Here is a 16,923-nt window from a genome sequence, read left to right on the forward strand (position 1 = left end):
GTGACTTCCGAACCAGAGAAAGAATACAATCAATCAGGTAACTAGCAGTATTTCGACCACACAAACAACGATTCAAGCGCGATTTACATATTCGAAAACATTGCCATTATAGTCGTGCAGAGATTTCCACAATTTACCTTCGTACCGAATCTCAAATTCATACATCGTTGGTTCATCGATTACTCACGCTTACAAGAAACAATGATATTGCCTCTAAAAATGAATAAGTAATAACCAATCAAACGTGAAGAACATCGCATAGCTTAGCATATATAAGTACACATCAAAGACTAGAAGCTCATTGGATTTACGGATTGGATTGCGCAGACCAAAATTATGTTTATAATTTGTTTATTTTCCGAGTCAAAATAATGTCTTTCCACTTAGTTCATAAAATTAAACACGAGACGTGGGCGGTGCTGCTGTGCGATGTTTAAAAGATGACAGCAGCGTTCACGCTCCCGCTTCTCGGCCACCATGGAGCTTGTTGACCACGATCCAAAACTTGCTTCGCCTGGCAGTTGACCTGAAATGATTGATACCATAAAAATTTTCCATCGAAATGAATCTGTATTTTTTCTTCAAATATAGACAAAAATTTTAAAATATGAACATAAGGACAATAAATTTAGACTATGATCGAGCAATTCACCTTGAAGAATACGTTCAAATAGCCGACCATGGAGGGCTTATTTTCTTCCAAGGATGTCCTTTCTGTCGTTGAAGCGGCTTTTCACAAGACACTCTAATCAATTTGCGTTAAAAAAACGTTTTTCAAGCAGAAAGCACATGGGATAGAAGATAGTCATGTTTGCTTATCAACTCAGTCTACCGCAATTGTTTTTCCAATATAATGGCAGATCAATTAATTTATCGTTTCTAGATAGTTTTAATTCTAATATAATACGGATTAAGGTTTTCCGCATCGCAAGGGAGCTCTTGATCAACGACCGGGCTTAATTTTGTTGCAGTAGAAATATCTTCACCCAGTTTTCGTAAGTGATGAATTAGAAAAGAGCGAATTTCTTTACGTGGTACACCGTTTTCTCGTTTCTGAAAAAAACGAATAACGTTGGTTTGTGCATACGATACCGTTGAGATCTGTGGCACTATCGATAAGCGTGAATGTGCACCATCCTGCAAGTTTAGAGTGGTTAAATGAGGTTGAACGTTTACAAGGAAGATATTTCTTTAACACAAAAATTCCAGGAACAAAATATCGATAAAAAACATTGTCACGGAATGCCAGTACCGTACCAAGCGGGTGTCGAAAACTGATTAGAATTGAAGCTAAATGCAGCTTGCGAATAATTGGTTTCTTTATTAAAAAAGATTCAGTAAAAGGGTATACAACGAGAAGCCAAAATAAAGCTGTAGTTTTTGGAAAAGTTCGAAACACGAGTACGGTAAGAGATAGAAGCCAGACGGCTGCTATGCCGATCGAGGCACACTGTAACCGAATCGGCGTAATGAGGTTTGATTGAGGCGAGAAATCGACATATCTTGAAGCCGTTCGTTGACACTTTCTGTTTTCATAGAGAGAAAGAGAGAACAAGTACGAATTCCAAATTTCCTATAGAGAGAAAGAATCAACAAGTACGGTTGAGTGAGAGAGGAAGAGATAATAAGTACGGTTGAGTGAGTGTGGAAGATATAACGAATACGGTTGAGCGGGAGAGGAAGAGATAACAAGTATGGTTGAGTGAGTGAAAGAGATAACAAGTACGGCTGAGTGCGAGAGGAAGTGATAAGTATGGTTGAGTGAGAACGAAAGAGATAACGAATACGGTTGAGTGGAAGAGATAACAAGTAGGGTTGAGTAAGAGAGGAAGAGCAAACAGGTACGGTTGAATGAGATAAGAAAAGCAAACAAGAACGACTGAGTGAGAGAGGAAGAGCAAACAGGTACGGTTGAATGAGATAAGAAAAGCAAACAAGAACGACTGAGTGAGAGAGGAAGAGCAAACAAGTACGGTTGAATGAGTTAAGAAAAGCAAAAAACAAGAACGACTGAGCGAGAGAGGAAGAGCAAACAACTACGGTTGAATGAGTTAAGAAAAGCAAAAAACAAGAACGACTGAGCGAGAGAGGAAGAGCAAACAAGTACGGTTGAATGAGTTAAGAAAAGCAAAAAACAAGAACGACTGAGCGAGAGAGGAAGAGCAAACAACTACGGTTGAATGAGTTAAGAAAAGCAAAAAACAAGAACGACTGAGCGAGAGAGGAAGAGCTAAAAAGTTCGATATAGTAAAAAAAATCCACTATTGATCAAACTATCAAATTAGGTTGTGCTGGAACACAAAGGGAAGCTTTAGCGCAAAAAAGACGTCCGTGCGCGAATGGTCACGCACCGTATATTTACGTTTAAAATTTAAAGAATAATACGAGCAAGAGTCGAAAACTACAATGGCAGCTAGACATCAACAATACCAATTCGAGAATGTTAGAATTCTAGAATCCACGATACGCGTGGACTAGGTGGCTATACCTGCAAGTAACGTGTGTCGTTATAAACGAGCTGGTCACACGAGTTTCGGACAGGGCGGTCAGGATACGACTCGAGGTATACCAGGCGTGTCTCGTTGGAATACAGATGAAGATTCATATACAAAATTGCTAAATATCGATTTAAATTTACTCTATTACAAAAAAGAAATCGATTACATTCCCATTGATTTATAACTAATATGATCTCAACCCGGTTCTTGATCTTGAACCCGATTTGATCTCAAAATACGAGTTATAGAACAAAGTAGTTCATACTTCTCATTTCAAAATTTGGGATTTTTTGGTTGTTTCGGAATTAATTTGTGCATACCAATTGCATAATCATGTTTCATTTTTTCATACAATCCTTTCCTATTTACCCATTAATAATAAAATTTCATGTTTAGGTAATATACTATACCGACTATCGTCCGTCCCTACTCCCTACAACACTACCAGCGACGAGAAGCAAGCAACAGCATCGTGCATCAGCTGACCCAATGAGGGCGGATCCGCGATAGTTAGAAGCTTAGAACCTTGAATGAGGGCAGATCCGCGATAGTTGCGCTGCGATCCATCGTGGCCTGGGACTGCTACGCCCGGTCCAAAAAATATACTAATGATACTACAGCCGTGTAGTAGCTCCTTGATCTTTGCTTTGCCAGACTTCAAACACACACACAAAAGATGGAACGCAAGCAGCCATACATTCAATACATGAAATATGAGCAGTTGGGGGCCACGTTCAGGCGTATCGAGGGCACAAGCGTCCTTGAAGATTTTAGTCTTCAAGGACGGTTTCAGATTCTGGAGCCACGAAGTCTTTCGAGGGCACTCGTGTTCCAAAAATATCTCGACACTTGTCGCTTTTACAAGAGGGTAATATTAGCTATAAGATCTGGCTAATATTACCTTATAGTATTTTTTGGGGGGTACGCAGCCGTGCACCACTAAATTTGTGCACCAATCAGCCTTGAAAGGAACGCCTAGCATATTTCCGGATGACCACCAATCAGCAGCGGATTAAGCCATCCGTCGGTAACCAGCCCGTGACATCATCTTGTTTTTTTTTTTTTAATATTAGGAGCTTTACGCCACCACATTCTGAAGCGAATAGCCCAGAGAGTAATGGTTATGCACCACTGAACGTTGCATCGAATCATCACTTCATACCCCGACTTTAGCTCGAACTGTAATTTGCGGACAACGGACTGCGACCAACCAGCCAGGTCGCCAGTGGAACTGCATGCATCCTGCCGTGCACCACCAGACCGTCACTTTTAGCTCAACATCCGGGGTTAGGTTTCAGAAAGCACCGTTCTGTTCCAAACTCTATCGTCCGCCAGCGAGTGACTTCCGCAGCTTCGCTAAATTGCGTAACTTTTAGCTCACTGCATCTGGGGTTAGGTTCCAGATAGCATAGTTCTGTTCCGAAATTTATCATCGTACGACGCGTGGCCGTTCGACCGTGGGTTGATTCGACACACGGGACAGATACGGACGGCTCCGACGCGCTCCGTCCGGGTGGTGTGAATTTTTTTCTCGCGTTGACAGACGACGCTGCGCCATACGACGCCAGGCTTATTTTCCTGTGGGCTGATTGATCTAATTCAATGGATGTGGTCTGTCTGGTGGCGTGCGGCTGATAATGTTAGGTCAAGGTGTGTTGTAGGCTACGTTCTTCAGGGAAGGGATCATGATAGTCCATTCGAAGCACGGCAGTGGTGGTCTCTGACAGGAGTCCCTTTTTTTGGTTACAGTATAGTATTTGGGGTTTTTGGTGTCCTTCACCTATCGAGTCTTACATTCTAGAGCCGGACGCGATTGGTGAAATACGCGGTGGGAAATTGTTCGAATGAAAATACAGTATTTATATTGTAATTGTTTGGTTAGTGAAATCCGCAACGGGCAATTCTTCAACTGACAGTACAGTATTTATATTGTAATTGGTAGCTTTTCTTTGCATAGTAAGTGATTACAAATCCTAACCACGCTCTTACTGCCGACCGAGTTTGACAAGTCGTTTATATCTGCCGATCGAATTCCTCAGAAACCCGTGAACCAGCGCACAGTCGTAAATAATTCTTCTCATTATGATTTATTGGAAACCCGCGATCAAATGAAGCCACGCTACCTGCAGCACGATATGGCGATAGATCACTTTACTTTCCTAGTGTAGAGCCGTACTAGCTGGTGTGAGTTAGGTCCTAGCGGTACTAGCTGAGTAGAGAGCAAAATACAGCAGCGCACGCATGAAGTACAAAAATTTTCGTTGTATGTGCCGGAGCTGGGGCTGAATCAGCCGTTGTGGATCAGCCTGCGTCTCTAAATTCACGAAACAAAGCCGATTATGATCCAAAGTTATCTCTAGGTCCTACCCAGTTTTCCCCCCTTCACTATGTTGATTGACAAGCTGCTCATCTACACCGATAGAGTAACGACAATTTCACCAATTGCTTTTTCCTAAATCTTCTAAACCAATAATTGTTTGTTATGGCATATTATTTCACCGAATGCAGACTTCACTCGGGGGCTTCTAAGGAGACACTGGCGGGAACGTATGAGAAATACTGTCAGCTAATTCCTGCCTAGTGTATAAACCCACTCACCGGTAACGGCAGAAGCGGAAAATAATAGCCGCTAATATCCAGCTATAAATTAAGGGTGGCGCATCAATGATTATAGGTGGCGATGGTAGATTACAGGTGGCGTAACGGTGTGTGGCCAGATCTGCCAAAAATCGGCAATTAAACACCAATTAAATGAATAAATCCAGAGGGTGCCGAGCATAGGTGGCAGTCATCGATGATTTAGAGGATCTGATTCATCGATGGCGCATTGCAGGCAAATATCTTGTAAGCCACCGATAACAGTTTGCTAAAACTGCACAGTGCACGAAGGAATTTGCCACTGTGATTTATCCAACGTAGAAAGGAGTTATTGGGTTGCGGTTCATTCGACATCCCGACGAAACTATGATTTCGTTCTGCATGTTAGGCTTGCAAGATTTTGATTCAAGAAAATTGAGCAGAAATCGGTAGGTACGAGTAAAACTGACAGACAGTCGTAGGGTGTTCACACATTTTTAATGCTAAAGTGAAGCAACTGGGCACGTATCAGAATGCTTCTGATATAAATTGTCCGGGGAACAGTGGAAAATTTTGTTGCAAAAATAAAGTTTTCCAAAATATGATGGCGAATCCAATTCTTCATGTTCACTTGATATATTGCGTAAATTTATTGCGAAATGTGTATGCGCCAATTAACTTGCTGTGCTGGAAATATTACGATTAATTGAGATTAATTAATTGTATCAGTAAGTATAAATTATATGGTTTGATTATGCGCGTTTCATAATATATATGTTACTCTCAAGTTGCTGCGTGTACACGTTCATAACTGTTGAGTTGGAGCGCGTCGACGTTGAACTTCTTACTCATTAATCTTTAACACGTACTGCTTTGAATGTGTGCTTTCCACGTAATTTGCTTGCCAAAATAGTATCCTCTTTACGCAGAGGGATACGAGTAAAAATTCGGTTTTCTGTCGCTTACTTCGATAGTGTAATTTAATTATTTTTTGGAGATTTTCTTAAACCGTCAGAAAATTATTTTGAGTTTGCGTCTACATTTCTAATCAAGTGGTGGTGTCTTTCCTCCGAAAAATATGAACCCTTTAACGACCAGGTGTACTATACGGTCGCCTTTCAAACATGCTCTGTAATATTGTCACGATAAGGAATTGGCGCTAGTTGTTTTGAACGTGTTCGGTAAGCGTCACTGCTTCGTTTCGGTGGTGCAACTTGGCCAGTGCATGGAGACATAAAATAGGTAAACTGAATTAGTGAAACACACGCCTTCATCACGTATCACGACGTATCACAAAGACCGCCGAGAAGAAACGAACGCCGTACCCAATTACTGCCAGGTTTCGACTGAACGAGTCCCGGGGAAGTCTGCCGACGCACGCCTTCGTTCCAGCCGGTGATGTAACCCCTTTTGGACCGATTGAAATAATAGCATTCTCATGTTAGCCACCCTTAATTGTTTCTTACTGTGTTAGCCTCAAGTAGTCACTCTGCCTGTTAGTAAATAGTGCCTAGCTCGATCGTCTCAATTGACACGTTGGGATTTCTGTAGCCAGTACGGTGTCCCAAATGCCTAGCAAATTACGGATCAGGCAATAAGTCCAGCAGCTATCTCAATCAATCGTCAGATATAGAAAGATCGGGTTCCAAAGGCCGGATCCCTTGTGAATCAAGTCACGAAAAGTTCAAGAATCGGCAACAGGCCATGGGCCTATTTCTTCAACGCCGACACTTCTATTCTATTCTAACTCTACTCTTTGCCGTCAACTACACAGTACATCGCTGATCTTGTTGGGAATCCGTGGTGCCATTCCCTTGTTGAACTTTCCCAATCTTTATTGGACTATGGTGGGAAAATCAGATAAGTTACAGCATTGAAAAAATTCTACATTGTTTCTGGTACAATAGTGAGTACACATGCAAAATTTGAACATAAAATAAAAATTACATGCATATATCACATTGTGTTTCTAAAGGCGACCGTTCAGTACAGTTGGACTTAAAACTGCGTTGTTTGAAACGCGACCGTTGAGTCATGTTGGTCCTACGACCATACAAGTAGGGAATTACGATGTAAAATAATTGTGTTTTCATTACTATTCTATAATTTAGTGAATTCTACAATATTTTTCTCACTACTAGTGAGAAACACTAATTCAGTTTACCTATTTTATGTCTCCATTCACTGGCCAAATAATCGAATTATTTAAGTGTACTAATATTTTTTGCCTTTCAGAATCCTTCAAGGGCTTTAGCATAAAAACTTTTTCTTCTCCAAGAAAACGTCCCAGTCTATGTGAACAGCATCTTGCTACTTTATTCTCCCGTGAATCTAAAGAAGACTCTGCGGATGAAAAGGACATATTGGATACGATATTGGTTTCACCAATACACCTGAAACCAGTTCTAAGAGCAAATTTGAAAAAGAAAATGAATCAATCATGATTGAAATTAACAGAATGAAAGGTGAGAACCTGGCCTCTCAACCTGGATTCTGGCTTGGCAACCTGGACCGCGGCCTCTCAGCCTGAACCCTGGCCTCTCAATCTCCATCCTGGCCTCTCAACCTGGACCCTGGTTTCTCAGTCTGGAGCCTGGCCTCTCAACCTGGACCCTGGCCTCTCAGTCTGGACCCTGGCCTTTCAACCTGATCCCTGGCCTCTCAACCTGGACCCTGGCCTCTCAGTCTGGAGCCTGGCCTCTCAACCTGGAACCTGGCCTCTCAACCTGGACCCTAGCCTCTTAACCTGGACCCTTGCTTCTTAATCTGGACTTTGGTCTCTCAGCCTCCACTCTAGCCTCTCAAAATGGACCCCGGCCTGTCAGCCTGGACCCTGGCCTCTTAACCAGAACTAGGGACTCTCAGCCTTAACCCTGGCCTCTCAATCTCGACCCTGGCCTCTCAGCCTGGACCCTTGCCTCTCAACCTGGACTTCAGTCTCTCAGCCTCCACCCTAGCATCTTAAAATGGACCCCCGGCCTGTCAGCCTGGGCTTCTCAACCCGGCCTGGTTGGACCCCGGCCTGATCCAAGGCTTCTCAACCTGGACCCTGCCCTCTCCGCCGGGACATTGGCCTCACAACCTTGGACCTGGCGTCTTTGGCCCAACATCCTTGATGTTTTCTAAACATTGAGAATGTTGAAAAACAAGAAATTTCTTTGAAAATTTCAATCTCGAATAAGGCATTTTTGCTAAAATACTGGAGTTTCTTGCAAGTTTCTTGGACTTCTTATTGTTGCTAGCAAAAGTAATGTAAAAATGATAATTAACTATGCCTGCTATATAATATCATCCATATTTTGCGCTCAAAGACTAAATGGATCATATGGTCGCGTTTAATGTTGGGTTCTCGTAAGACCGAGTGGACTGAGAAGTAGCCTTTCATTTTATTTTCAATATACAAGTTTTAATTTTCCATACTCATCTATACACTACTTAGTGACCATAAGCACTAAAAATCGTACGAACATTTTTTTACGTGATTTAAAAAATGTGGTCGTTAAAGTGTTAAACATTAGGCTTGAGAAAAATAGTGACACGAAGTGATGAAGGCATTTCACGCCTAACATTTCAAAATAACCGAGTGATGATTCGTTAGAACACGTAAGAATATTCTTGGTGAAAACATTTCGCTGTTAAAATATGTGTAATGTTCACATTATGAAACTTCGCTATTTATCAGTTTTCCGTGGCCTTTGCTCTGAGCCAAACCATTGTTCGTTATGGATAAACGAAGAATCTTCCAGCCGCCGTTTTCTCGAATATAGCAACATGTTCATATAAAATGGCTAATAGAACCATCTAATCATCACAATGGTAGCATTAACTTCTCTCATTTGATGAAAATAATGTTTGCAATACTTCAATCAAATCTTTTGAAATTACTGGACTACCATGTCCTCTCCAATGGCTCAACGGTTAACGCTTGGCTTTGCGTGGGGGAGATCAGAGTTCGAATCCTGCAGGCAGGGACTTTCTTCAAGTCGATTTCTCACGAGGCATGTGTATGGTACTCCGATAATTTGTTCATGCTACATGTCTGACATTGCTACTTGCACTGCCAGGGTGGATTTGTATACGTAGTTCCCAGAATATGATCGTCTGGAGCAATATCAGCAAATTCATCGGATGTGAAGCTAAATGAAAATTTTGTATCGACTTCATTTTAAAGGTGGCCATCGGTGGCTTATCGATGCGCCACCGGTGCCTGTGAGCAGTTATTGGTGGAAGAAGTTTTTCGGGTAGGGTGGCCGTAGGCAGGTTACAGGTGGAACATAGGCCGAACACGCCATCGACGTCGCATCGATGCGCCATCGGTGCTCCACCTATAGTCACCAATAATCATCGATGCTCCACCAATAATACTGTCCGCCTGCACAGGCACCTTTAGGTTAATAAAATTAACGTTACTAGTGCTCTGTCTTTCTTTCACTCGAGAACCTTCATCTAAGCTCTGCTTTTGTTGTGACTATTGTTTCAGGAGCGTAAGGCCATTTACAGAATTTATTTCTCAAGAGTTATGATATTCATAGGTTTGCGGCAAATTCTCTTTTTTTGAAATGCCTTTCGTCTAAGAAGCCTCGCCAATGAATGTAATGAAGCTTTATAAACTTAGCATGTGTATAGTGAAGAATAATAGCAGTTTTCCTGATGTTTCGTTAGTGTCGGCCAATAATATTGACCAAAATTCCATTTTCTTCCTACCTAGGCACATGAAAAGATACTATAACGATTTAGATTAGACGGATTAACGAATAGGAGGAACATACCACATCTTGCCACACGCCCTTTCAGCACGGATATATTCGCTATTTTTCATATAGCAGCTGAATTTTTTCCGTTTCTGCCAACCAATGGGTTTACGAACCATATGTCAGCGCTGTTATCACAGAAATATGGAATGTTCTTGTTCTATATCTTATATTGGTGGCGATCATAGTTTTTCCGAATGTTTGCATTTGGGCTGATCATGAGCAAATATAGGGTTTAACATCCCGTGAGGGAAAAAATGTACGAAGCAACGCTAATCGCAGGATGAAAAATAAAAGATAAATACGTATTGCCTGACGTTCAGTCCAAGAAAATATCAGGTTATGGAGAAACATTCAAGATTGCACTCGTGTCCTACAAGTTGTCAGTATCGGTATCAGATTCTTTAGCAACCTCTGAGCGTGACTTTGGTGTAATTTCGTTCTAAATTTTCAGATAACCTTCGCAGAACCACGTATAGAGAAGAGAACACACGAGTCACGTTCGACATTAACCTCTTCTTGAGGTTTATAGCTCAAATAGTTCATGGGCGTCAAAATTAGGGTGATCATGATGGCGCACTTCCATTCTATCTCTTTGAACTCCGTTTGATTCAAAATGGTTTATTTTGAATTAGCCTTAAAAACGACGAAAATTGATGCTTGTACGGTGAAGTTGAAATGTGACTGTTCAACATTCTTGATGGCAGTTCAGGAGAGGGGCGAGAGAAGTCTCAACGCTTCGTTGATTCGTTCCAAAAAATTCATAAAGTAAAGCAAGTTGTGAAAAATAAAACCTTTTATGAACTTTGTGTTAGCCAAGTTTTCCTGTGAGCACTACCCTCAGACAACACGACAGGTGGTGAGGAATATCTGGTTAGGACAGCGTAAGCAGAATACAATTCCAGGGATACACGGCTTGGTAATATTTCAAACTGAACTGACACTATTGAATTATAGACTCGCGGAGTCAGTACAAAAGTTCGAAAACTAATTCGTTTATCAAATTTTATTGAAATAAGCCTCTCACACAAGAAATCAGAAGTGACACAAGCTTTGGAATCGTTAGAAAAGTTAACGATGGAAAATTCAATCCTTTTGCCAAGATTCCCGAATTAACGAGAATGAAGCGAGGCCCTTTTCCCGAATAACTACTTTTATTTTTTCATCTTTCAAAGCATTTTTCATGAAACCTTGAACCCAAATCATAGTGTTGAAGTTCATTCGATCGTCTTCGCTCCTAAGACTTGAAAACTCGAGGCTGTTTGACAAAAAGAAAACGTTCCAGCAGAGTTTCAGCTCGTACGAACACCAATGACTTAAAAGCATAACTCCCATCGAAATCGCTGTTCCAAATCATTCAGACGAAAAACGTGCGAAACAAAATAAAATTAGAAAATGTGTAATGCGGCTTCGGGACATGGTGCGCATGCGTTCTCAAATACGGACATATTTAGGTTAATAAAAAAAAATATAACATAAGTCTATAACCAGACCATAAGTTTGATTCCTTTATTCGTAACATGCCTCTTATTTTTAGTTGGCATGAGTACAGAACAAATTTACCATGATCACTAAGCATCAAAAGTTTGATACTCAGAAAACAATCCCATTACAGACAGATATCACAGAATCGAAGAATATGGTCCTTGGGAAGTATGATACAATATCAAGGATATTAATGTTGTCTACAGTATTTAAGAGGATTTCCGCTAGCTTGGGTAGAAAACACCATTTTGAATGAATTCGATGGCAGTTTTTCTTAGCAACACTCATATTGTATTAAACTGCCAAAACATGCTCATTAAACGGTAGATACAATTGAAAACATCGATCGTAGATTCAATACATGGACAATGTGGGTCACTTCTGCAATATTCTCAAGTACGCTTGAAAAATATTATAATGCGCTTGAAAATAAACTAAAAACCCGCCGCAAATAGTTCTTCCAACATTTTAAGGTTCTGTAAAGAAGTGGAATAGTAAAACAGTGAATTTCCCTTGATTTATTCACAGAAATAAAGTCGAGTACAATCGTGAGAACACGGCTATAACTCGAGCACAAACAGATGAATCTTGATGGTACAAATGACCGAAAACTATTAGGTCATTTACTATGATTTCAAATGCTCCAACCATCGAACGTCAAGTTCGTTATTGGAAAGATTCGTGTACAGTTTGAAATTGTACAACTCGCCATTTTGCGACTAACTTATTCAAAAATACATGCAAAAATCCAGGCTTATATTTACAATAACTTGATTTGGCAGCTAAAGGTGTAGGTCTGCGCCGAAAAAAAAAGCACTAATACGGAGGAGAGTCGAAGCGCCTCTGAGGATGAATTGATCGACTCCATGCCTTCGGTGAGCCACTATTGGAGGCACCATGAGCTCCTCTGTTCATTACATACCTGTCAAAGGGATGGTCACTTTGAGGACCATCTCGAGCGTTAGGTAAGTATCGTAAGCGGTCACGATCCAATTCCAAAGAAGCTGGGTTTTGGACACGAATGTCATAAGTATCCGGTCTCGCGATTGTATGCCGCAAAGGATTCATTCTAGGATCTCCACGACCTATAAAATTGGTAGGACCACGAACGAATTCTTCAGCTTCACGATGATCTCGGTTCGTAACTGGTGGACCCAGTGGCCTCATGTGACCAGCACGAATGTGATCATCTGCAACAGAGCGCTCTAAAGTACGATCACGGGCAAAATGATCAAGCAGCTCATTATCCTGATTTATCCTGCGCCTCAGAGAATCACAAGTACCTTCAATTGGGTCATTTTGATATCGTTGATTGGGATAGTTTATATCTCTTCTAATGTCATTTATGTAACGTTCATCTTCCCTCAAGTGGCCATGTAGTCCAGTTGGTGCGTCTCGGCTGTGATGTGATGATTTGCTTTCATGCTGATGCAATGGTTGTCTTTCTGGTGAATATACCCCAGGCCTGTCTCCTAGGCGCATTCGAACATTCGTCCTTGAATCAAATGGAGGTACATCACGAGGACGTGGCAACTCCAAGACAAGCTCAGTAGGTCCATCCCGAGGGTGCAAGGGGAGTCGAGGACTCTGTAACGTTCTATCCCGGGGATGAGGAAACGGCCCATCCCGAGAATACTCAAGGAGCTCATGCGTAGAATCGACATCAACAGCCAGAGCGGGATGAAGTGGAGGCCCATCACGAGAGTGGAATGGAGGCCCATAACGAGGGTGGAGTGAGAGCCCATCACGTGGATGAAGTGGAGGCCCATCACTAGGATCAAGTTGAGGCCCGTCACGAGGATGAAATTGAGGCCCGTCACGGGGATGAAGTTGAGGCCCATCACGAGAATGAAATGGAGGCTCATCACGGGGATGAAGTGGAGGCCCATCACGAGGATGAAGTGGAGGCCCGTCACGGGGATGAAGTGAAGGCCCATCACGGGGATGAAGTGGAGGCCCATCACGGGGATGAAGTGGAGGCCCATCACGGGGATGAAGTGGAAACCCATCACGGGGATGAATTGGAGGCCCATCACGGGGATGAAGTGGAGGCTCGTCACGGCGATGAAATGGAGGCCCATCACGAGGATGAATTGGAGCCCATCACGAGGATGAATTGGAGGCCCATCACGGGGATGAATTGGAGGCCCATCACGGGGATGAAGTGGAGGCTCGTCACGGGGATGAAGTGGAAACCCGTCACGAGGATGAAGTGGAGGCCCATCACGGGGATGAAGTGGAGGCCCATCACGAGGATGAATTGGAGGCCCATCACGAGGATGGAATGAAGGTCCATCATAATTACGAGAAGAGATTCCATCTCCAGTATGGAAAGTAGAGTCATCTCGACGAAGCGAAATTGGTCCATCGCGAGTATGAAGAGGAAGCTCCTCCCGAGAAAGCATCAGATGATCATTGTGTGGATCCTGAGTAACATCAGACCCAGTACATTGAGGTGGTAAACGATTATCGGATTCTGAGTCAAAACGTTGATTCGAATCATCTTTCCGAATATTAAGCCCGGGCAAATTTTGTTTGCGTTCAATAACAGCGGGCGAGTTACCTTGCCTAGAATCAGGTCGCCTTTCATTGGATGACAACTCGTTGGACCGTTTTTCTAACGAAACATTGGCTCCAGTTTGGTCTGAAAACTTGGAAGTTTCTTTTCGATCAAGCCCACCATTTTCAACAGCAGACGATGAGTCAAGACTTTCGCTTTTTGGGGATGGCATTTCTCTCTTTTTTTGAACCATTTCCCTCAACTTTGTAACTTTTTTAGAATCAGTGGCTTCCAGCCTTTTCAAGTAAGCTGTCAATGCTCGCTGTTCTTCAACACTCAAGTCCTTGAAGTTTGAAAGCAAGTTTACAAGGTCGTCCAGTGACAGCTTTTCCATGTCTCTGACAGGCTGCTCTTCATCATCATAAGCACTCATGAGCTGGCCTAATGCGCCGGACGACTTACAAAGTTCATTTCCTGATTTACCTTTATCAGCAATCGGTCCCGAATCACTCGCTCTGCTTGAGGACTGCTCTTCGTTCGTTTTTCGCAGAACAGCAGCAGCCGATGGGAAAAGAGGCTTTCTGGTACTCGAACTTTCTTGGACTTCAGGTGCTGAACTAGTTGAAGGTGGCTCCAAGTGTGCTCTATCTTTTTCTATTGTCTGTTTTTCGATAAGAAGTCTCGCATGCGAGGCTGAGACAGCAATAAGTATCTTTTGCAAATCAGCTTCAGATACATTTGATTTGCCAACTTTTAATAAACACAGAGCGATTTCTTGTGCTATCTGCACAGTATCCATTCCCAAAGTCTTGGTGGCTAATTGGTTAATATCCAGCCCCAGATACGCTTCTTGTGGCTTATGCTCACTAACTTGAGCAAGCAACCATTTAGCACAATCAATTGCATTCAAGCGAAGCTTATTTAAAGCCGCTCCTCCAAAAATAGATTCCGAACTCAGTTTATCAAGACTTAATTTAATAAGAGTTACATTATCACTATCATCGAATAGATCCCAAGATTTAATGTTTCTAGCTTCGTTGGAAGTAGCTGTCATCAACAGAGTGCCGATGGCGGGCCCGAAAGCACCCAGCAATTTTTCTACTTTGACTAGTGCTCGCAGAGCGCCAATAACTGAGAGATCAGACCTGTGATCGGAAGAATCTCTGAGTTCTGATTCTTCCCACGGACTAATAGGTCGCTTTGTTTCTTCTAGGTCTTCCTTGTGTATTTTATGCTTTCTTAACAGAGCCTCTTTTTTGTTTTCTACCAAATTGTTGAAAATATCTTTCATCCTATCACTCCAAAAAATTGCCCATTCAGGTTTGAAGTCGTGTTTATTGGGGTCCAGACCTTTGGCCGCTAGCTCCTGATAGCGTCGCTCCCAGAACATCTTCCATTCGGACGAGTACTCGGGATGACTTTCAGGGTTCTTTCCGTAGTACATCTGCCAAGGAAAAACAAACTGACATTAGGATACGAACAAATAATTTTATTTTAAAGGAAATAACTAATAAAGTGATAATTTTCGAGCATAATTCAACGAGAGTGCAGATCTTTGCTTTTTTGACGATCTTAGTAACGCCTACTTGGAACCGAAGGTCATTCCTGCTGATGGATGAATCGTCTGCTACATGAACTGAGCTGCCTTTTCATTGAATGAAAAGCATTTATTGGAGATACTCCAAACTCAGAACTTTCATAATTCCACAATAACTCGGTAACTCTTTGACAATCAAATTTCATGTCGTAGCTGAACAGTTACAAGTCGGGAGAAATTAAGAAGACTCCACTTAACTTGAACGGCTTAGAAGTTCTGGCATTGTAACGTCGATTAAGCCATAGAAGTTTGATCAAAAATAATCCGAAAACGAAAAAAATTGAATACTCCAGACGGTATAGTACACTATCGCTATTAATTCCAATATAACTTGTAAGATATTCGGTAAACATCAATATCTGAATACAAGTAACACCATGGTTTATTGAATCGGGTAACGATTCTGCAAATCTTCACTGTATTCATTTCAAGTACATTAGTACTCACCCACATACTTTATATAATGGATGAAATGGTCAATAATTTATTTAAAGACTACTAGAGATGAAACGTAATCGATGTCTTTGACGTCGTTAGAGAATTTTTTAGTTTTGAAAGATGCAATATTATAATCCATCTGTGTTTGCGGCTGGTTTTAAGAGCCTGTATCCCCATGGATGTCTGATGCTTGCTAGAAAAAATATTTTGGTTATTCGGTCATTGCTTTCAACTTTATTATTATAGTTATTCAAACTAGTGAAGTTCTTCGGGCGAAAGCAAGCACTCGAGGTTTAATTGACGATACATCCACTGATTCCACCTTAAGTTGGGTTAATAAGAACGTGAATTTTCCCAGTAAGTAATTAAACAAAGGTTGAATTACGAACGGGCAACGCAAAAATTATAACGACTAATACAATACTTTTGCGATGCTTAAAACTTATCGATATTAGCTCAAGATAGAAAATATGCTATTCGTCTGAATCAACAATTGACCTTTCCTGTCGATTTCGAGTTTACTTTGCATGTTGGCTATAATGAAGACGCGAGTGCTTCAAGGTTTGGCCCTATAATCGTCTCTGGAACGCGAGAAAATGGACTTTGTCGTAGAAAAAACGACTTAATTAAAATTTATTCGTTTTGAATAAACTAATAAATTACAAATTTTCAATAGTCAATGCCTAGCTTTGTAAACTGCCTAGCTCTGATATTCCACAACAGCGGTCGGTTGTCGTCTTTGCTCAATAATATTTCAACTAAATCGATTTATTCCAACTGCTTTCTCGATATTTCAACATCGTTTGGCAATTTAGCGATCACACCTTGAGCTACTCCCAAACCCACCGGCATGTATTCTGTAACGCACCAATAGATTTCTTCCTTTGCGCCACCACTTGTTGATGGCGCAAAAGAATGACATCGATGTCTAATTTTAACCTTTCTGATCAGTGGTTCCCAAAGTGGGCGGTACGCCTGGTGGCGGTGGAATGATCAGGGGGGCGGTAAGAAGAAAAGGGCATTATGGGGCGGCAGTCCGAAGTCGAAGTCTGAACGTTTGTTAGACGATTTGTATGC

At 41.7% G+C, this 16,923-nt stretch overlaps 1 protein-coding gene and 1 long non-coding RNA gene across 2 annotated transcripts in view; both read right to left on the reverse strand.

Moving 5' to 3' along the window:
• Positions 1–33: 33 nt before the first annotated feature.
• Positions 34–2,021, reverse strand: LOC125178677. The gene is made up of 2 exons (XR_007156985.1): positions 653–2,021; positions 34–526 (listed from the first exon to the last, which is right to left on the reverse strand). It is a non-coding gene; the product is annotated as an uncharacterized LOC125178677 (long non-coding RNA).
• Positions 2,022–10,814: 8,793 nt separating this feature from the next.
• Positions 10,815–16,923, reverse strand: part of LOC108681194 — a 30,969-nt gene continuing 24,860 nt past the window's right edge. The window contains exon 12 of the mRNA XM_018170199.2: positions 10,815–15,255. Within this exon, the coding sequence (XP_018025688.2) occupies positions 12,784–15,255 (2,472 nt within the window). The 3' untranslated portion in view covers positions 10,815–12,783. The remainder of the gene's footprint in view (positions 15,256–16,923) is intronic.

The sequence above is a fragment of the Hyalella azteca genome, unplaced genomic scaffold (assembly GCF_000764305.2).
Source record: "Hyalella azteca isolate HAZT.00-mixed unplaced genomic scaffold, Hazt_2.0.2 contig11811, whole genome shotgun sequence".
Lineage (NCBI taxonomy): Eukaryota > Metazoa > Arthropoda > Malacostraca > Amphipoda > Hyalellidae > Hyalella > Hyalella azteca.